At 33.7% G+C, this 23,022-nt stretch overlaps 1 protein-coding gene across 1 annotated transcript; it reads left to right on the top strand.

Annotated features, from left to right (window-relative positions):
• Positions 1-382: 382 nt before the first annotated feature.
• LOC129219365 (ubiquitin-conjugating enzyme E2Q-like protein 1) lies at positions 383-1,327 on the top strand. Its single transcript, XM_054853741.1, has one exon. The coding sequence runs from the start codon at positions 383-385 to the stop codon at positions 1,325-1,327; it is 945 nt and encodes a 314-aa protein (XP_054709716.1).
• The last annotated feature ends 21,695 nt before the right edge of the window (positions 1,328-23,022 follow it).

The raw sequence follows: 23,022 nt of genomic DNA, 5'->3' as shown, positions 1-23,022 counted from the left end.
ATAAAATGAAAAAATAATAATATTGGATAAGTATAAATAATGCTCAGGACTTTTTTTTTGAATGTAGCTTAGTAATCGTAACAAATGAAATAAACATAACTATTACAAAAGTATAAAAATAAAAAATCTTTGCTAAAAGTAGATGCATCTTTCATTCTATGTAAATTTGTTTCTAAATAAGATTTTTTTTTCAGACTTCCAATTCATCGTCCATTTTTTGGATACAGTGGTTCTGAGGCTTTCTTGGAACTTGGAAATGTGTAAATGCTGGTCAAAATACGCTAATTCTTTTATAGAGGTCATGTGACGCTGGACTAGCCACTAAAAAGGACATTAAATGTATTAATCAGTATTAGAAACCATTCTTCGCTCGATCCAAAACATGGCTTCAGCATTAAGAAAGCTTTTTAGGTCTTCAGACCGCCACAGGTCTGGTGATAGGGCCGGTGGTTGGCGACGGAAAAATAACAGCAATAGCAAGAATGGTTCGACTGACTCTCCAACTCATCATCATCATTCAGCTGCTATGCGATTCTTTGGACACTGTCCAAGTCCGAGAATGTCAAAGCGCGAGACCAATAAAATCAGTCCTGAAGACGGTGCCAATAGCCAGAAATTGACATCAAATGTCAGCGGTGCATGTGGCGTTAGTAGTGATTCCGAAGCATTCAACGCAACTGCTGCCGACAAAGCATCTTCCAATAGCAGCACGGCTTCTCCAAACCGCAGTGTGCGTTTCAAGTCGTCCAAATCTTCAAAGACTTCTCCAAAAGCACCAGTTTCAAATGGTCCGTCACAAAAACATACCCAAACTGTCCGAACACGGCGTTTAATGAAAGAGTATCAAGAAATCACCAAATACTCCAGAAGTTTGGAGAAACCACCTTTTGTTGTCGAGCTGGTGGATGATAACTTATACGAATGGAACGTAAAGCTTTTTCAAATCGATCCAGAATCTGAATTTTACCATGATATGCAAGAAGCAGAGATTGGGCATGTTTTACTCAACATGGTCTTCCCTGAGAATTTTCCATTTTCTCCACCTTTTATGCGCGTTATTTCTCCACATGTTGAGAAAGGCTTCGTTATGGAAGGTGGAGCAATATGCATGGAGCTGCTGACTCCTAGAGGATGGGCCAGCGCATATACGATCGAAGCCGTTGTCATGCAGTTTGCTGCCAGTCTTGTAAAAGGTCAAGGTAGAATAGCCAGAAAATGCAAAAATGGCAAAGAATTCAGTCGGAAATCTGCGGAAGCTTCATTCAGGAGTCTGGTCAAAACTCATGATAAATACGGCTGGGTTACTCCACCCCTTGCCGATGGTTAAACAACATAGTCCATCGACCTCAGGTAAGCTCGAGTTTCTCGATTTTTGATTACTTAAATTTTCTTACATGTTAGAAACACATGCTATGCTAGAAACGTATGTGACTCACCTCGAGGGAAAAAAAGAAGAGGGAGTGGTGGAGGTTCTAGGTCTAAATTTACTTTTTTCTCATTTGTTAAAGAATAGCTATTTTGCTTTCATAAAATATTGGGAAGATTACTGTTTTAATTGAGGAAATTTAGTTTTGGAAGATTTCTTTTTTTTTTTTTTTTTTAAATTTAGGGTCATATGAAAATGTTTTAAATTAAAGGCCGAAAAGGGCAATTTTAGGCTCTTGCAAATGTGTTTATACATCTAATTTTTTTTTGCCTCATGTTGAGAGGGATATAACCCCTTTATCTCCTGGCTACGCCACTGCCAGCAATGGTACGGTTTAACTCATCAACTGAAGATAATGCTTGTCGCACTCTCAACTTCAATGGGATGGCATCTGCTTCAGCTCTGCTATTGACTGTTCAAGACTGATGACTCCATAACAAGAATGAAACAGTAGTCTCTGGATGTTATAACCGGCTGTCAGTATATTGTATAGGGTAGACCGGGGCACATTAACGAGGATTTTTTCAATGAATTTTCTAATTTTTATGTTTGAACCTAGAGAATGTTAGACATTGTGGTTTTATAAAGCAGTTAATGAAGTCAAAATTTGTATATTCAGTTGTTGCTCAGCTTGTGTTTTTAACCATAAAAAAAATGCTTTTTAAGTCCAAGTCGGTTGCGTAAACTTTCCCCGAACACGGGGCAAGTTTTACACATCGAGTGGGGCACGTTTACGCATATTAAAAATGATACCAAGGAGTAAGTGAAATAGATATTTAACCAAATTTAAATATTTTATTTCTCTTAAAACACTTTAACAATAAGAAATCTCAAATAATTAAATAAAGAAAATTTTATAGTCCTAAACTCATAGGAATTATTGCTAATTAAAAACAAACTATTTAGTCATCTTCTTCACCACTGTTAGATTTTATTAACAAAAATAAAGTATTTATTTTCGCATACTTGCCATGGGACTGCGTTTTGACATCTAAGACATGGAACCCTGTCTTGTCCTTTTTTCGACTGGTTGTGTTCTTTCAAACAATAGATGCAAGCACAAACAATTTTTTCTTCGAAAACAGAATCGTTCATTAATTTCCTTTTTACAGAATGTACTAACTTTTCCCCTTTTGCAGGTTTTGATTTCATACTTTTTTCTTTGATGTCTTCTATTTCTGCTTCAATAGAAACTTTTAAATTTAAATCTGTTTGTTTTGTTCTGCCCATTTTGATTTTTTTTTTTTTTTTTTTTTTTTTTTTTGTAGCTTCTAACTGCTCTTATCAGAGGGCTTCTTTAATCGGAGTATCAGTTAGGATTCTGAGTATCCTTATTTTTTTTCCTTTCCTGGTTCTTAAGCTTTGGTCCTACTTTTTTAAATACTCTCAGTTGGGGTAGTACATATGTGATGATGTGGAAGGCCTACTTGGAAAAATACTTGGATTATCGATAAACCTTTTCATTATTTTGACATGTAACGTGGTTCTGTTAGTGTTTTGAACTTAATGTCGTTCTGTCTTTAAAATAAAGAAAATGTATTACAGGCTGAACAGTGTATAAAGTTAAAGCTGAACAATCATGAAGAAAACACTATATGATTGTAAACTATAAGATACGAATATTTTTCGTGATTTAAAATGAATGGTGATTTTAAAAACTAAATAACCTGAAAATACTTAAGATTTTAAACAGTGCAGAGCGGAAAAAGCGCCCGAGGCCCGTTTAGAAGTAAGACAGAGTAGTAAGACACAGCAAGAACGTGCGCAAATGTGCCCCGATAAAAATGCGTAAACGTGCCCCTTCGGCAAGTTTGGATTTATTTTTAACGTGCAAAAAAAAAAAAAAATAAATAAATAAATAAATAAATAAATAAAATAAAAAATAAAAAAATAAATAAATAACTTTTCTGTCCATACAAATACAGTTCTCAAAAAAGGATAAAATTTTGCTATTTTTCATATATTTATTTGATTATAACGAAGTATTATTCCTTCACAATAAGCTTCAAAACATTCAACACAAAATTTACTCGACTTGATAGAAAACAGATTTTTCCATCCGCATACTAAACCGAAGCTCGACTGACGCTCAAAAATTTGTGAGAATATTTGCTAGTGAGCAGCATCAAAATCTGGTATAACTGTTGGCTCTCCAGTTATAACTCGTTTTTGAAAAAGGGCTCTGCGTCAACGTACCCGATGCGTAAACGTGTCCCGGTCTACCTCATAGCATTGAATTTGGATGATTTGAAAATCTTCTTGTCATCGGATCAGATGGAGCAACTGTAAACACAGGAGTAAAAGATCGAAATTTATTAGGATGACTTATACCACTCCCGTTCTAACTACGAGACGTAAGAATACTATACTGTAATCTAAAATTTGGATGTGAAATGCATCTTAAGCATTCATTTACAAAACTGACGTCACGTTTCAAGTGTCCATTCAGCGGGTAACAGCCACAGTCTGGCTAATTTTCTCCTTTTTTTTTTAAAATGGTTTTAATCTTTAGTGAACGAAAGAATTTTTAATGTTTTTTTTATTTGCTTTTTCAAATACTTTACGCCTTGAAAGTCCCTTCTTGAACAGAGAATAACCATCAAGCTGAACAGGAATAAATTTGGTATAACGACCCCAGAAAACATTAAAAATGTTATTTTTTCCATTCATTTCTAAACAACTGTCGCGAGAGTTTTTTTTTTATTTATTTTTTTATTTCTTCTTTTATTCTCTTTGTTTTCTTCTCCTATCGTCTTTTTTTCTTTCTTTTTGCTGCTCTTCAAAGCAAGAGAAATGTCTTGAAGCGCATTCCCTTTTTCATTTAAGGTTCATTTCTAAGACCTTCAATACAGTTATAAACTTATTAAATTTAGCTAAGTAAAAATAAATGATGAAAATATCAATTGCTATGTCAAAAAATAACTGTTAAAGGGGGCGAAATAAATAGTTAGAAAGATACTCGTAACGAAAAGTTAACTTTTAAAGATGGGCCTTTTTTTGCTTAAAGGACAATAGCACTGGTAAATTAAATATGATCCAAAATGTACATTGGCAAATCAAAAAGTCTTTGCGCCTATTTTTTTAAGCCAAAATATGACTGGGAATACAAAACGAATATGTACGTTCCCAGCATTGACAGTTCCTTTAACCGTACCAACCGCATCTGCTTTTTGCTCGAAAACAGCGGAGCTGCTATGTCATTTAAGATGACGGTTCGTCTTCAGACGTCCGCAGCTTATGAGTGTTATTCGTTTTCTGTGGAGCAAAAGAGACAAACGCCCCTTGTGTCTCTTCAAGTGAGTCTCCAAGAGAAACACTTCTCCCCGTGCATGAGGAGCATTTCCCTGCGGATTGCTGTTTGCATTTGTTCCTTGCTCCATAGAAAACAATAACGTTTCGCTGCTCATAAGCTGTCTGTGGACGTCTGAAGACGGACCGTCATCTTAATTGACTGATAGCAGCTCTGCTCTTCCCAGCAAAAAGCAGATACGGCTGCTACGGTTAAAGGTACTGTTACTGCTGGGAATGTACATATTCGTTTTGTATTCCCGGCCATATTTTGGCTTAAAAAATAGGCGCAAAGACTTTTCATTTGCCCTCGTAATTCCTGCTAAAATGAGACAAAAATAAAAAATCAACAGAAGTATAAAACACATTTTCAATAAAATACTGCAAGTAGAACTTTTCCAGGGTAGACACGGCTGTGACTATTGAGGTTTAAATTGCAACAATCGAACCTATTTGATATAAATACTAGTGCCATCATGGTAGCGGTTTGTTAACTTAAAGACTTTCCTGTAAACTGAACTTTCCTTTTTTTACTAGTGAAAAAGCTCCAATGTAGCCTTGAATTTGTTTTTTTTTTTTTTTTGAAAATTAGTGCTTTATTTACGTGTTTTTTTTCATTTAGTTAAACATAGCTGTAATGTGTAATGTAAAAAATAAAAGTAAATTTTCGTCACTTACTTTTTATGCGTCATATATTATCTATTATATTAATGGCGAAATATTTTATTATATTTTATTAATATGCAAACCTTAATTTATATTTAGCAAGAAAACTTTTCAAGCTATTATTTAATCGGATTTACTTCTAACCTTTAAAAATTAAAATATGCTCTAAACGCGTGTGTAACCTATCGAAATATGAGCTAACAATCCTAGCAAGGTTCTATTTCATTTAAGGCTCTTTTTGGAAAAATGCAGAAGACGTTTTTCATGAGAGTTTCCGCTCTCCCCAAGTTTCCCCACAATTGTGAAAAAAGGATACTGAAACATCTGCGCTTCCGTTTCGGTGCCTATTCTATTCGTATCCCACCCTACGTAGTGAAGAATACATACTTCCCTTTCTCCACAGGGATATCTACAAAGATGGGTGTAACAAAGTTTTGAAACATGGTAGTTGGTCAGTCTATAACAAAAGTGGAGAAATGAAATAGTGTTTAGTAATTAGCGTCAGTATCAGCAGACTCGCGTCCAGTATTTGAGAAAGGAAGGGCTTTAAAGTTTTTTTTTTTTTTTTTTGAATTGTTTTAATGGCATTGTCATGAAAATATGCCATGTGCAAAAAAATTTACTGCTGTTTAATGGTCACAATCAGGAGTGTAGTGAAAAATTTCAGGATCAACCCCCCCCCCCCCCCAGAACCCTTAGTTTATGATTTGAGCCGTATTACCAAACCTTGGATGGAATTTTACATTCATGTAAGGACTTGTGACCTCCCTCCCTCCCCTACTTCTTTTCCCAGTCAAATAAGTTCGGGCTGCTCTAGTTCATTCACTTTGTAGTAACTTTCGAATCAAACTTTTTTATTATTGGACCCCTCCGAAATGAAATCCTGGCTACGTCACTGTGATTCACTATACTGCATGTTGAAAAAGATTTTAAAAAATGTATGAATATTTTTTTATATCACATAACCTACATCAGTTCTTATGTTATGATTTTATACTAAATCAACTAAACAGGAAGGTTTTATTGTAGTTATCTCACTAAACACATAACCTACGCATCTTTATAGTGGCAACAATTCGAGAAATGCCATATTCATCATAACCTCCTTATATTAAGCTATAATTCCGCCGTAGATGTCTTGTATTCGTCGGAACATTCAGTGGTTTTTTAAAGTATAATTTTTGTCGGTACAGAGAGCAATCGTAAATTGCAACAAAACTTCAAACAAAATCAATAAAAAAAAAGCACTGTACACAAGTATTAGCACTAAAGTAAATTTAAACATGTTGAACATTTTCTTCATATAACTTTTTATTTTTCCCCCAATGGGAAGGGTTTGAGGTTTAGCCTTTAAAATCCTCCCCTTGGGCACAGCCTTGAGTGTCAATGCAGTTGCAGTTTACTCTTCTAGGTATAGATTCCAAAATATGAAAGATACAAACTGATGAGATTATTATTTTAAAAAAAAATAAATAAATTAACATAAAAACAGTTGAGAATAAAAATAAAGATAAAAACTAACTCTTTTAGACAAAATTTACCAAGAATCAGAAATAATATTAGGCAGTGAACAAGAAAAGGTAGGATAATTACGTTCTGAATTTCTTATCTTTTGTCTTCAAGTAACAAAAAATTTCATAAATGTTTATTTTAACTATTAGGTGCTATTTTCAACTCTAGATTCTCGCAAACACAATGTATTCATAATTTAATATTTATTAATGTAAATATCAATATATGTTAAAATTAATTACAGTTGAAAAATGCTCACTCTCACTCTCCCTTTTCCCCAATAAGCATTTCTGAACTCAACAAATTTACTCTATAATGAAAGTGCAGAACATTTGAACGCACTCATAAATAGTATGGGAGTATGCGATCGGTATTCTTCAAATGCTTTGTCTATTTTCCTTTATATATAATTTTGAATGGTTCCCTGGGTTTTTTAAATTACTATTCCCGCTGAGAAAAAGCGAGTTGATAACACTCATGGCTGACAAAAAATAACTTTCAGCGATTAAAAAACATCGTAAAGGATGATTTCATTTCTAATTTAATTAAATAGATAATGTTTTTCTTTTGTATGTAGAAATAATTTGCTCTTTAAAATTCAGCGCATCATTTTATTAAAAATAATTACTGCTCCTGTAACTAATTGCTGGGAAATGAAATTTCTTTGATTTTGACAAGCTGTTATTTAAAAAAATAATAAATGAATAAATAAAATAAAAATAACTAAAGTGAAGAAAGCAATAGATTTCCGTGTGTCGGACAGAAACTATTGTTTTGCGGTTATTGTGCTGGTCGACCGTGCCTGACTGGTATGCTTCATATATGCGATATTAGTGGCTCCAAATTCAGTCGTTGTCCTTTGAAGTTTTACTTGTGCAGGGAAAAATCCATTATCCAATGATTTTGCATAATATACCGGACTAACGTTGCACGCGACGGAGGGGGGTGCAACCCTCTTTTAAAATTGTTTAACTCTTTAAATACTGCTGTTATTTCTTTCTGGGTTGGACGAAACTCGGGAGGTCTCAATAGTGAATGACATACTTTGCATTTTTTGCATTTTTATGATTGATCTAGTTCTACATAATATTTAGGGATGAAAAAAAAGCCTTGTTATCAGTCATTTATTAACTTTTATGCAAAAAAAATCACCGAAATGGCGGAGCGTACTTCAGTAAATTGGTTTTATTTATTGCAAATATCGAACGAAATTTAGATTTATTTTTTCTTATTATAAATCTGGTCCTATTAGGTGGTACCACAGAAATATTACGAGAAGCAAATGTTTGCATTGTATAAATTAGTTTTTTGCCCCTTTTCATTTAAAAAATAAAACTGTACTTGACAACTCACTACAACGGCATTTGAATTGAATTATAATGTTATTAATGTGAAAGTGACAGATGATTTCAATAGAGCTAAAAAATAGGAATATCTAACATATCAAATGATTTGTTTTACTCATTAAGACGATGATATTAAACTGCACCTACCTTGTTTCTTACCTTTTAGTGTTTTTTGCCCTAGTCGGGCTTCAGTTTTTTAAACTTTTTTATATTTTAATATTTTTTCGTTTTAACCTGTGATGGACAACAAAATGATTTCGTGAGTAATACACAAGCATTTTAGTTTGGTGTACAGTAATGGTAAATTTAAAATTTATTGCAACTATATCAAATTGATAGAAAGTTTTAATAATAAAAGATTGATCTTACTTAATAAGACTGTAACAGTAATCAACACCAAACTTCTTTCTTACTTTTTGTTCCCGTAGTCGGATTATTGATAAATTTATTTAAATCCCTCGCTAAAAAAAATCGATTAAAATCGGGATTTACAAGGTAAAATCGACTCCTCCTATTGTTGAAGTCGGTTAAAATGTAGCCTATATTACTCCGGCCATGATAACGAATCGATTGACACCTTATTCATAAACATTGAATGAATAGTTTAAGCACTACGGTTGAACATACTTAATTCAAGACTGCTAAAATAAAAAATAAAAAATAAATAAAAAAAATCGCGTCCTGCTCTTGTTAAAGTCGGTTAAAATGCAGCCTATTTTACCCAGGCTATAATAACGAATTGATAGACACCTTATTCATCAAAATCGGATGAATAGATTAAGCACAACGGTACTGCTAAACAAATCATAACCCTTCGTTTTGGCTTCGCCGCAGTCGGGTAAAAAGAGGTTCTTTGTAATTTCGAGACTCGTGTCCGGAATCATTTGCATAGTTTTTATTAATGTTATTTTAGTCACTTAAAGTACGCTTAGTTCAAAATATGAGATAAAATTACAATTGCTTTCTTCCTATACTTTCCAAACCAATGAATAGAAAAAGAAAAACTGATTCTTTCTTAATGCCTAGTGCATTTTAAACATTTTGACTTTAGTAGTTGAAGTTACATTTCTTCCATTAGTATTAAGTTTACGGGATTTTCCATTCGTAAAAGTTCATTTTAAGTATTTTTCAACTTATTAAAGCTAGCCTTAAAATCCTCACATCCAAAAATATCTGTTTCGTTCATCAAAAATGCTTACTACTTTGGTTTGACCGAATCAATAATTCGTTCATGAAATTAGGAGTTACAAGGAATTTAAGTCGTCCCCGTATTGGTACAGCCTAACTCTATTAAAACTCGTAAAGAGACTAAAAGACTATGCGACACACCTTTTCCCTATTCCAAAAACTTGCTATCAATCCCATTAAGTTTTTGAGCTAAATTTAATCAATTAGTCGTCAATTTACTCCTACCCTCCCGCCGCACTTGTATCTATGCATTGATCTTCATTTATTAGTTAAAAAAAATAACAAATGAAGGTTCATGTGTTAAAATTGATAAACAATTAAGTTCTTGGTTTTGTAGGTGCCTAATGTTTGTCTTATAAAACAGATAAAAAATAATATAATGAATTGACAAACAGTCAAGTTCTGGGTCTCGGAGCCACATACAATACGTTAAGTAAGTTTGTCACATACAATACGTTAAGTAAGTTTGTCACATACAATACGTTACGTCACTAAAACTTAAAAAGTGCATTTACATTGTATTATTTTTTTAATTCAGAAATTATTTAAATTTTACTTTGGAGGTATGTTCGAAACAAAACTCTTTTTTAAAACTCAGAACTTAAAAGTACAGTATCTTTCAAAAAGAGCCCCTATACAAGCTTATGCTCCTAAACTGCTCTTAAAAATCAATACTTTCTTTGCAGCTTGTGCTTTATTTTCTTAGAATTGTAGCAGTTGGCAATGCCATAGGGAATGAGATATTACTTAGTTGCTTTTTACTTTTTCTGCCCTGGACAGAGCAAAGTTAAACAGGAAATTCATCAAGTGTCTAAAATAATACTGGAGAGTAAATATCATTGTATAAAGCTAAAAAATCAATGTCTTCTGTTGAAGGACTTGGAAGACAAAGACGATTTATTTTCGATTTTCGGAACGAGACAACCCCAAAAAGGAAGGAAAATATTAAAGCCGGAAAGCAGTTTAGAAATGGAAAGTTCAGCATTTCTTTTTTTATTTTTAAGCTTGAAAAACCAATAACATGTTATTTATATATTTTTTCTTTCTTCTAAAATTCGATCGTTCTTTGAAAACTCAATGTTTTATTGTTTTTTTTGTTTCCTCTTTCAAAAGGGTCGTATTTTCTTGCCGAGGAAGAAATTTCCTGATGATTTTCTTTTCAAAGGATATTTTATCCATATACTGTTTATGAAGAAAAAATTCATTTAAATTTCGTATAAATAGGTCAAACTTTTTGGAACTTTGTTTTTCTCTAGGGACAGTAAAATCTGGCTACACTTCTGTGAAACAAAACTGCTTTTTAGATTTTGATACTTATTCAGACCAATTTCTACGTTTTTTGCATTATTCTGCGGTTGCTAGGTTCAATTTTAGTGGTGAGTTTCATCTAGAAATAATATTTTAATTTGAGCAGCAGAGAGGAAATTTCTGAAACGTCAAAAATTAATTTCTTGCCTTATGTGTAATTTATATTATTCATAGCTTTACGTCATGGTACTCGTTGTCCCTTCCGCAGCGTGATTTCTATTTCCTTGTGAGTTTCCGTTTTAGTACTTAATCCAATTTTTAGGAATTGAAACTTGAAAAATCATTTAATTTGAAGTACATAAGTGGAATAAATAATGAAATGTCCCCCTCCCAATCGAAGAAGTTGACTGTGGTTTGGTATTTCACAATACATAATACCTTAAAATTTAAATTGAAATAACGTAGCAAAACAATGTTAAATCGTTTAAGTAGATCTTTGGTGCTGTAAACATTAATAATTACAAAAGAAACATGCAAATAAATAATGTAATTTTCTTTAAAAGATACTGGGACTACAATAGATCCATTTTTGTAGAATAACCCGTAACCATTTTCAATTTTTAATGGTGGAGATACTTACTGCTCTATCATATACACGCAAGAAATGAAGGGAAACCAGAGGACAAACCGATTGCTATAGGTGACGTTTTTGAAGGTTTCAACAGAAATTCCTAAAAGTTCCAAGTGTTAACGTAAGGAATGGTATTTAAATGCACTTTTAATTAGTTATTGAAAATCTAAAGTCAGAAAAAATATTTTCTCATACATATAAATTAAAAAATACAATCTGGTGAGTAAGAGTTTATAATACAGAAAAGGAGTGTAGGAGTCGTTTTCGACTCCACGCGAGCATTCGAGTTCTCGCGGGTTAACTCACAGCTAACTCAACACGTGGTGACATGTTGAGCTCAAAGAATGGTTAAATCAACCATCATGCAGAGGATTGTGCTTAATTTTCCCACATTTGTGCTTTTATTTGTGCATGTTGCATGAAAGTGTAGTGAAAATTAGCACCATAATTTTCAGCGAGCGAAATGGCATAATTTTTTGGAAGTAACATAGGATTAAATTTTCTACAGTACATATTTGACTCTGTGGTATAAAACCCCCTTTTCTTCAGCGACTAAACATAAAGTTAGGGCGGGAGGGGGAGCGGGTCTTTTTTGATCCCTAATGTGCAAAAAGTCTTAATTGTTATTAAAACTTCCTTATGTATTAGATTTGCAGAACGGCAAATTTTGATTCTATTATTAACACTACGATGACGGACTTCTAATAATTAACCTATAGAATCTGTTTTAACAATACATGTTTAGAAAACGGGATTTATTCAAAGATTTTAAAAATAATTATTATTTCTCTCTGATTGATGAACATTTCAGCGGTATTGGCAGGATATGACAGAAATAACTTCTATGGATGAGAACGTTTCCCATCCGACTAACATTCAACAAACCATATCGATCGATGCTATTACTAACGGCTTGAGAGATGAGTTTTCGAAACGGAGGTAGCTGATTTTAAAACGACTAGGAAAAGAGGTAAAAGTTTGTGTAAAAGTGGCTTTGAAACGCTAGACTAGCTCAGGCATTGCATTTTTGAATAAAAGACAAAAATGTTGAATTTTTAAGAAGAAAAAATCAATGTGTGTGTGCAGGAAATATCAATTATTCTACTAAACCAGAGTAGGCATAGGCATGCATTAAAATTCTTTCAACTATGAGACAAATATTTGCCGTTTTCAGTCGAAATAATGTGAAATTTGACGCGGTAACTTACAGATGTATCTAATTGCGTATACTCTAGTAAAAGTTAGTCTACAGGGAGTAACAGATTTAAAAACAGAAAATATCTAGAAAATTCAAAGATAGGTAGAAAAAGCCTTAAAATATTCTTATAATTTTTTGCTGAATGCTCTTGCTTGGTGTCAAAAGTTACGACAGTGAAAACATGTCATCAGTACTTATATCCTCGATATCACAAAGTGAGCCTGAAAACAAAATTACCTGCCAGATATACAGTACGATTTCTTAGTACGGAAGAAAATGTATTTAGTGGTACATTTTCTTCCGTATTTAGCGCTTATAAAACCAAGGTCTCATTTTAGAGAGGCATCAGAATCTCAGTATAAGCAATAATAATAATAATAATAAGTTATTGTTTAAAATACCTACTGAAATATTTTTGGAAACATCGAAACTTTCCGTACTCTACCGTAAAGCTGACGGTCCTAAATAAATAGGAACCGAAACACTTCGGTTTCACTGTTCCATAACAGCAGTTTTTTTTTTTTTTTTTTTTTTTTTTTTTTTTTTTTTTTTTTTTTTTTGCTGTTTGGTAATTCTGTTCTGCTTTTCGACTTATAGTGTATTATTCTCCTCAGTTTGAAAAACAGCCTTACGTTTTGTTGCAAGCTGTAAAGTGTTAGTAGTCACCTTTTCTTCTAAAGTACTCAAAACTTAACGTTCTATGATTGCTGTTTTCATTTTGATAAAAATTGTGTTGCTATGGCGAAGTCACTTTACTTATTGTTCATGCTGAAACTTCGACTTGTTTCTTGTTTTTCTATTTGAACTGTTTTTGGTACTATTCATCTATTTATGTCCTTTTGTGTCCTTCTGATACCATCCATCTACCTGTCATTTCCGTTCCCGTCCTTCTTTCTATTCATCCGTGGACATATTCATGGATTATGATGACTCGCCAATATAATTCCTTTTTTCTGCCGTGTGCAGGCAAAGGACAGTAACTGCAAATTTGTAATTTTATTTATTTATTTATTTTTTGCATTATTGTCATCTATTGTAGGTTTTCTTTATTGTACAAGCTCGCATATTTTGTTTCCACTGAAAAAAAAGGCACGAAAAAAACGTTTTATTCTAACATTTTCCTATTGTTAGTATTGAATCCACCACATATTTCTTCAAATATTTCGAAAACTCATTTCTGCAGATACTGCCGTTTACTTGCACACGGCAGTATAGCTTAAATTATTTCCTTTAGAGATTTTTCAGTATCAGTTTCAACTACTGCAATTGAAGTTGTTGGTATGCATCATTCTATGAGCTAGACGAGTCAATTCGACAAAGTCATCAACATTTCTGTTCTTTATTTTATCTGGTTGAGTTCAATTGAACTGAGTAAAAGTATGTAAGCGCAGTTGCAGAATTGAAGCAATGCGTCTTCTTTAGGTGTATAGTATTTTATTAATGCATCTATTTTGTATGCATATTGCAAGCATCAAATAATTTTTAAGGTTTTCAACACAAATATGGATAAGTTCAAAAAGCTTATTATTTTAAATTACGTATGTTTTCTTTGCATTTCTTATTTCTATTTACTGATAAATGTTTTGCACAGTAAAATTTCAAACGCCCTCGTGTATAAAATAGTCTTTATTTCATTATAGCAATAGAATTTTTTAGGAACCTTTTTAATGATTTGGCAGTTTGCCGGAATTGCCCTTCTCAAACTTGGCTCTTCGACAAAGACACACAAGTTTCCAAAACTTCCTAATCTTCCTAAAAAAGGAAAAACCGACAGAAATATAATAGAGATAATACCCATGAGTTCTGCTTGAATTTATACTAAGATTGACGTTAATTTATGTTGTTTCGTTAGACGCATAGAAAATTAAAATATTTATCCATTTTACGAAATTAAATAAAATAAATAGGCAATACTTTAAATAAGAGCTAAACCCAATCATAAATTAAAGTACTCGCCATACATAACACGAATGAATAAAAAAATGTTAAAAAAAACCCTTGTTTGTCTTTGATTTTGTATGATTACAGTCACAAATATTATACCATTTTAAATAATTCAATTTCTGTGTTTTTAACTATAAAAAATATAATTACATTTTCGTGTCTCACTATACCCACTCTCCCCCTAATGTTTAAAAAAAGCAATGAGCTTAAAAATATTCTCTTTATTTGTTGCTCGTACAAAGATAGGAGTTCTAAAATGTCCCCCCACCTGTCAGTTGAATAGCGAGGAAATTTTAGTGGTGGGGGGGGGGATTTTTTATGTGTTGTTCATGTGAAGTTTTTCCAAATTGAAGACCGAAAAGCACAATTTTAGTGTTCATACATATAATTTCGTCGCTTCATAGAAGGGAAGGAAGAGGGAGGTTGCGGCCCCCTTAAAAATATAAGAAATAAACCCAATTTAAAAGCAATTCTATTCACAAATCAAAGGCATCATTAAAAAAAAATCATGAGCTCAGAAATAGGATTGTCTCTTCACTCTCAGAAATGGACTTTCATATTCGACGAAATTTTCTTCGTTTCTGACGAAATCGCTTCCAGGGATATGCTCCGAGCGAACATTTCGTCAAATTGAGGAAACTGCTTTCGTCTCTGGTTTGAAGATGCGAATTTCGTCAAATGTAACGAAATATTTCTTCATTCTAGTTTCGTCAAATCGACAATCATTTTCGTAGTTTTGAGAGTATTAGTTTCGTCATATTTGAGCATGTTAATTTCGTAATTTTTTGAGTTTATTTCTTTTATTTTTATTTTTTTCTTTTTTGAGCTGATTAGTTTTCTTTCTTTCTTTCTTTTTTTTTTTTTGACGATACTGACGAACCTCGTTAATTCGAACACGCTTAAAAAGAATTACTTCTAAAACGGACTTTTTTGTATTCTCTGTCCCATTGTTTTTTGTTTTTCGGATAAGACGAATTCTGTTAAGAGTAATCGATTTTAATGATCCATTAAAGTTCGTTTTAACGAGGTTCGACTGTATCTTATAAGATTTAGTCAAATCTTTACTTCAGAATCTTACCACCATAATTTCCCACTTTGATGCGCATAGTCACACTCACAGGGCCGTCATTTACGGGGGGGGGGGGTATATTATGGGGTATTATATTATGACATTTCTCCCCTCCCCCTTGATTTTTGAACTTTTATTCTTTACGTACGAAAGGCCGTCGTTTTAGTTGGTTCTCTATAAAAATTTTGAAGAGTGTACACCTTTTTCCACAATTGGAAAAAAAATCGAAATGACTGGCCTGCACCCCCCCTCCGCCTAAAGCAAAAGGCAAGTATTTGTTGAAAAAAGAGACACATAAAAGATGTTAAAAAAAATTTTATTAATGTAAAAATACAAGCAGACAATTTCTTTAAAATGTAAAAATAATTATTGAAATTCAAGTTAAAGAACAATGTGAAATTATATCTGGGAATTAGGGCTTTTTACGATGCATCGATGCATCGTAAAATACCGATGTACAGTACACCCTACATCATTACACCGGTTTAGAATAAAAACCTCTAAACCGATAGATCGGTGTGCTCCTCAAGTTTGCTTACATCCTAGCTTTTTTTTTTATCCAAGCAAAAAAAAAAAAAGGAAACCCGCATGTTAGTCCGGTCCCATAAACTCCCCATGGTATCTAACTAAAACCCCATAAAGGGGATTTTCCTGCAAAAAATCTATTTTTTGCCGGATCTTTTCCATATTTGGCACAGAGGTTCATTCTTGATGCTCAGGAATACTCATTGAGCAGTTTCCTTCCCGCTATGGGGGGGGGGGAGGGGGGGACAACCCTCATAGGGGATCTCCTTATAAAAGCCAAGTTTTTGTCTGATTTTTCCAAATTTGGCACAGAGGTCCTTTGGTGCTCGGGAATGCACACACAATGGTTTTAGTCCCTCCATGTGGGGGGGGGGGCAACGCCCATGGGAGTTTCTCCTTACAAAAGCCAAGTTCTGTCGGATTTCTTCTAAATTTGGCACAGAGGTCATTTGATGCTTGGGAATTCAAAAAGTAGTTATCGTCCCTCTATTGTGGGGGGGGGGAGGGAACCCCATTGGGGGTGCTTCTTATAAAAACCACGTTTTTGTCGAATCTTTTCCAAATTTTGCACAGAAGTCTTTTAATGTTCTTGAATTCAAGCAGGATAATTTTCGTTCTTCTATGGGAGGGGGGGGGGGCAACCCCTCATTGGGGTTATTCTTATAAAAACCAATTTCTGTCGGATTTCTTCTAAATTTGGCACAGAGGTCGTTTGATGCTCGGGAATTCAAGCAGATTAGTTTTTCTTCCTCTATGGGGGGGGGGGCAACCCCATTGGGGTTCTTATAAAAAGCAAGTTTTTGTGGGATCTTTTCTGAATTTGGCACAGAACTTCTTTGATGCTCAGGAATTCTCATTGGGGAGTTTTCGTCCAGCTATTGGGGTCTTTTTTTTTTTTTTTTCAAAAACCAGTTTTTATAAGATCTTTTAACAATTTGGCACAGAATTCCTTTGATGCTCGAGAGTTCCCCCATTTTAGTCCCGCTATGCATGGGGAATCCCCCGCGTGGGTTTTTGTCGGATCTATTCCAAGTTTGGTACATTTGTCCTTTGATGTTTGTGAATTCCCATAGGGTAGTTTTCGTGCCAAATTTGGGAAAATTCTGACAAAACCTTCGATTTTTGCAAGGAAAACTCCCCTAATCGGGGGTTTGCCACCTATAGCGGGAAGAATAATTCAAACTGCTTCAACTACTCGCGATGTAAGTTTGGCGATGCATCACGATGCAAAAATTCCTACATCGTCCAGTCCTACTGGGAATATAGAAGTGCTACTTCCTCAGCAGACATTGGGTTCTGGAAGAATAAGACATAGGTTACTTTTATGCAGAGTTACATCAATATTTGCTCAAGAGAAAATTGCTGGGGATTTACTTCTTCATTGCATCGCATAAAAAAATCCAGAAAAAAAAAAGATTTTTTTTAAAACTAATACCATAAATTTTAAAGAAATAGTGCAATAAAATGTACAGCTTTAAGTTTGTATATCTTTGTTCGAAAATTAGATACAGAAAATGAAATTAGATAATCTTGAAAAAAAGCTTACCTTTTTCTTTTTTCAATCGATTATTTGTCTTATTAATTTTGCTTCTATATAGAATGCTTGTTTGGCAAAATTTATGTTTAATACAGGAAGTGTATTATTGCATGCAGTACATACTTCATACTTTGATGTACTTTGGTACATACTTCATATTTACCTGTCTGGAACTTCAAGGGAAATTCGGTACCTTTATATAACATAATTGATTAGAATTTTACTGATTTACTAAGATAGCTCCATAAGCATTAATGCAACCATGGCCAACGCTAAGACAGAATTGCAAGTAAGAGATTCAAAGGTATGTAATGAAAATAGTGACTAGCGTATCAAGAAAAGTTTACTAGTTTTTATCATATACTTTTTATTTTCCTTTCAATTTTTCAATTGAAATTTTACATAGACATTTTACTTTGTCTGCAGCAAAAACCATTACTCTAACTTAAATTTGGACTTACTAGTAGTTCATCTATGAAATGCTTTTGAAGAGAATTCCCTTTATTTTGCTGATAATTCCTTGAAGCAGCAAATATGGCAATAAAATTAATGCTGTATTTATTTCAGCTGTAGAAGCTATGTATAATGGAAAAATTCATAATTATCACAAATCAGGTAACACAAATTAACATAGAATTTAGCGTACTAAATGTGAAAATAAACAACAAAGAACGCTTTATAATTGTTATTATTTTCAAACATGCTGCTAACTTACCTTTTTTTTATATCAAGGTTACCTTCAATAATTAATTTTAAATTTGGGAAAAAATTGAAAAAATATTGAAAATATTTAGCTGCAAAGCACAAAGATATAGTTCTTTATAGAAATTAATATTTTCTTTGTAACTTAAAATGCTTTGTTTTAAATTAATACTTACTTTACTTCATGTTTTATTTTGCAAGTAAAACCATTCAAAAGAAAAAAAGAAAGAAACAGACTCAACAAATAGTGAAGTATTGATACAATATAAACAAGAGACAGCTGCAGAAGGGGATGACATTACATAAACAACATGGGATGCGACTTTAATAAGTCCGATCAACGAGCCTAACAAAAAAAAAGGGGGGGGGTATCATTTCCGAACCGTAAGCTGATAGCCAGTTTGCATTTATTTTTAATTGCATTAAGCGCTTTTTTTCCTCGATTTTTGTGGGCTTGTTTAAAAGGTTGCTAAGCAATTATTAAAAAATATTTTTATGAACACTTTTGTGAGATAAAGTTCTTAATACTTTCTGATTATTAATTTCTTCAAAATCATATTTCATTTTGCTATTAAAATATTTCATGTACTTTTGTTAAGAATTAACTATAGAAGATCTATTGTTTACCCATTTCAAAATATTAATCTTACCTAATGGGTAGTGCAATATTTCATTGAAAATAATAAGTGTTACGTACACTTTTGTGAGAGAGCTACTGTATAAATTATTATTGTATTGAATAAAATATTACATGTAGAGTAGAAGAAGAAAAAATACCAATACTTAGAGAGGGGGTGGGGGGGCGGAATATTTGTTTAAGAAAATAAAAATTGCAGAGGAAAAAAAATTTTGAATTATTAAACAAAAACACTTCGTTCACCAGAATTATATTAGTAAAATTCATGAAGAAGAATGAAAACACATAACCATGAAACATATTCAACGTTGAAATTAAAAGCTTCAAAGTTCTATGCTATTTATCAAGGCGCTGTATTTATTATCTGCGTTGCTGTAGCGACGGTGGAATTTTTTATGTAAGTTGAAATTCGTAAAAATGCTTTGATCATCTTTGTCAATTGTCTAACGGGGGGAAAAAAAGGAAAAACTGTACGTTTTCGAAAACAAATGTCAACAAACACACATTTTCATTTGCAAATAAAAAATAACTCTAGTTAAGCCTAACGTGGAGGTGACTCAAAGTTAGTTTATACAGAATTCCAAACCAAATCGAACAGGTCGTTTTCAATTTCAATGTGTTTTAAATCCGACAATAAACACAACACTAAACAAAAATGTAACAAAACATAAAAGAAGGCACATTGCACATACAAATTTTAATAAATACTAACCTTCTTTATGAATCCTTTAGAATAACTGCCGTAAAATATTTTAACGAGCAAGTACAAGACTGAAACGAAAACTCCCAGAATGCACTGCAATGTGACGAAATCGGGACGAAATTATTTCGTGAAAAATTTGAGATTTCTAGTTTCCTCAAATATCACGTGATTCGGTGACGAAAGGATCGTAGAAAATAACGAAATAGTGCTCGAGGATTGCCGAATCGTCAAAATTGAGCGTTTCATTTTTGACAGTGTTGAACAGGGGAGGACAGGTTCGTCATTTCAAAATTTTCAATTGCAAAAGGTTTGCGTATATTACATTGTATAGCGATAAAATAAGAAATACGTACGAAAATGCCTAATTTCATTATGTTTCCGAAATCCAAATGACGGGCCGGGGTTAAAGGCAAGGTAGGCGACTGTCTCCACTCGGACTCAATGAAGTTGATTCATTTACTATGAGCGGGAGGGGTTTTTACTGTTTTTCGGCATAATTTGAGTACATATCCTTTGCCCCCCCCCCCCCCTTTCTGAAGAGATTGGAAATGACGGCCCTGCTTTTGAATCAGCTTCATTTCCTGTTTTTGTTGGTGATTTTTGGGAAAATTCTTATCTCCTCATCATAAATCTGTTTTCAGGAGAATAGCATGTTAGCGCACAAGTAATATTGTCCTGCACTTTTTTTCATTTTTAAAGAATTTTTCCAGATTTGATAGAAATTGATGTTATTTGCTAATACGTTGTAACTTCTGAGAAATACATGGCTGCAGAAATTTTTGTTCAGAATGAAGCTTTGTGTGATCTATAAATTTATAGATCTGTATAAGTCAGTCACATGCTGATTCTTTATTCTTATTATCAGTGGCGGGCTGGGTCCCCCGAGGGGGCACCACGCCAACCTTGACTTTCAAAGGGCACGCATCGGTAGCGCACAGGTTCGAGGACACACACACACACACACACAAAAAAAAAAAAAAAAAAAAAAAAAAAAAAAAAAAAACGAAGTAGCACATGCTTGAGGATACAGGCACAAAAAAAAAAAAAAAAAAACGACGTCGGGGGAGGGGGGGAGCAAATACGGCCAGGTTCGAGAGTTTAAAAAAATAAACTAAACCAAGGTGCACAGGTGGGAGGGCGCAATGACCAGCGAGCAAGTCCGAACCTGTTTATTTATTACTACATCGAAAAGAGAATAGCAAAATACAAATACAAATACAAATACAAATGTGACGACCAGCAACAGGCTCTGGGCCCAGCTAGGCTGGTCCTAGTCAATTAATTAGTCCCCAGTGAAGATCAATGGCCCTCTTAAAGCTATCCACTCCCTTGCTCATTACCGCCTCTTCCGGTAAGCTATTCCAAGTGCCCACGACCCTGCTAAAGTAGTAGTTTTTCCTGATTTCCAAGTTAGCCTGAGATTTAAATAGCTTAAAACAATGACCCCTTGTCCTGCTTTCCCCGCAAAAATTTAATCCATTTACATCTTTCATTTTGATAAATTTAAATAACTGAATCATGTCCCCTCTGACTCTCCTTTGCTCCAGGCTATACATGTTAAGCCTATTAAGTCTGGTATCATAATCTAAATCTGAGAGTCCCCTTACTAATTTAGTTACCCTTCTTTGAACCCTTTCCAATACAAAAATATCTTTCTTCAGATAAGGCGACCAAAACTGAACAGCATACTCCAAATGAGGTCTTACTAAACTCCTATATAAAGGCAGAAGAACTTTCTTAGATTTGTTTGAAATAGATTTATTGATAAACCCAAGCATTTTGTTGGCTTTGTTACTAGCAATACTGCACTGTTGACTAAACTTGAAGTCCTGATTAATAAAGATACCCAGATCCATAACATTTTCTGCCTGATTTATGACTGAACCCTGTAAACGATATCTCATACGTTTATTTCCATGACCTAAGTATAGCACTTGACATTTCCCTACATTAACTGCCATACCCCATTTATCTGCCCACTTAGTAATATGATCTAAATCCTCTTGCAGCTGTTTTACTTGTTCTTCATTTTCGACAATCCCCATAACTTTTACATCGTCAGCAAAACAATTCATGCTTCCAGAAATATTTTCATTGATGTCATTCATAAATATAATAGACAAAAGAGGCCCTAACACTGATCCCTGAGGAACCCCACTTAAAACATCACTCCAATTAGAATGATTTCCTCTCACAACTACTCTTTGCTTCCTACCAGTAAGCCAATTTCTAACCCAAAGTAAAGTTTTTCCTTCTATTCCTATGTCAGCTAACTTGCTGAGAAGAGCAACATGCGGTACCTTGTCAAAAGCGTTTTGAAAATCAATATAAACAACATCCACACATTTTTTGTTATCTAAAGCTGAGGTAACCTTGTTGTAGAAATGCAATAAATTAGTAGTACAAGACTTACCTTTCCTGAAACCATACTGCAAACTAGTCAACAGACTATTAGTCTCTACGAACTTCATGATCTTAATTTTGATCAAAGTTTCGAAAATCTTACAAATCACCGAAGTCAAACTTACAGGTATACAGTTTCATAAGTAGCACATTTTGACCAATAGATGACGCCACGTGTTTAAACGTATGGAATCGGGGTGGGGGGGTGGGAGGTTATTTAATTTATTCCTTTAAGAATTATTTAGGGTGCCTCATGGGCGGATTTATGGCGGGGGGGGGGGGGAGGGTCCAGGACTTGGAAGGTCTTTAGGACGTGGAAGGACTATAAATAAAAACACAACGAATCTGTGAACAAAAAATCATGATTATTTTCTTTTTTCTTTTTTGCTTTTTTGAATAATTCAGAATTTGAAATTGAAGACAACAGCGAATGTCCTTTTCTGATAGGATAGGAGGGAAAAAAACACCACACATTCAATACAAATAGTAAAGCTGTTACTGGGGTGCTGAAAATGTGTCCAAAATGACTATTTTGGATTGAAAACCATTAGGGCATGTATATGAATGAAAACAGTGGCTTCAGTACTGGGGGAGGGTGCCACCCGTCTGGGGGTGACACCCACAGCGGAATTGCAAGTTTTTAAAAAATATGAAGCCAAAATGCATTTTTAGGACTACAAAATTGAAAATTTTCCGGGGAAAACCAACCGAATATCCCTTTTCCCATTCCACGCCATGGAGTGAATACTATACTCAAGATTAGGTTCATATTGTTAATACGAGTACTGGAGACTTAGTAGTGACTTCATCTTATACCAAAAAACTGAACCAAATTATTTTCCCATGATACGTTTGAAATAATTAAAGGGCCATCAATTTCATAAACACCCTTACTTTTTTGACATGTCGACGGTCTTCACATTTGCGGCTAGGGCAAGTTATATATATATAAAGCGTTCATAGTTTTTGTCTTTCGTACATTAGCCCACTTAAAATTTC

The sequence above is a fragment of the Uloborus diversus genome, chromosome 3 (assembly GCF_026930045.1).
Source record: "Uloborus diversus isolate 005 chromosome 3, Udiv.v.3.1, whole genome shotgun sequence".
Lineage (NCBI taxonomy): Eukaryota > Metazoa > Arthropoda > Arachnida > Araneae > Uloboridae > Uloborus > Uloborus diversus.
This window is presented reverse-complemented; position numbering and strand designations above follow the sequence as displayed.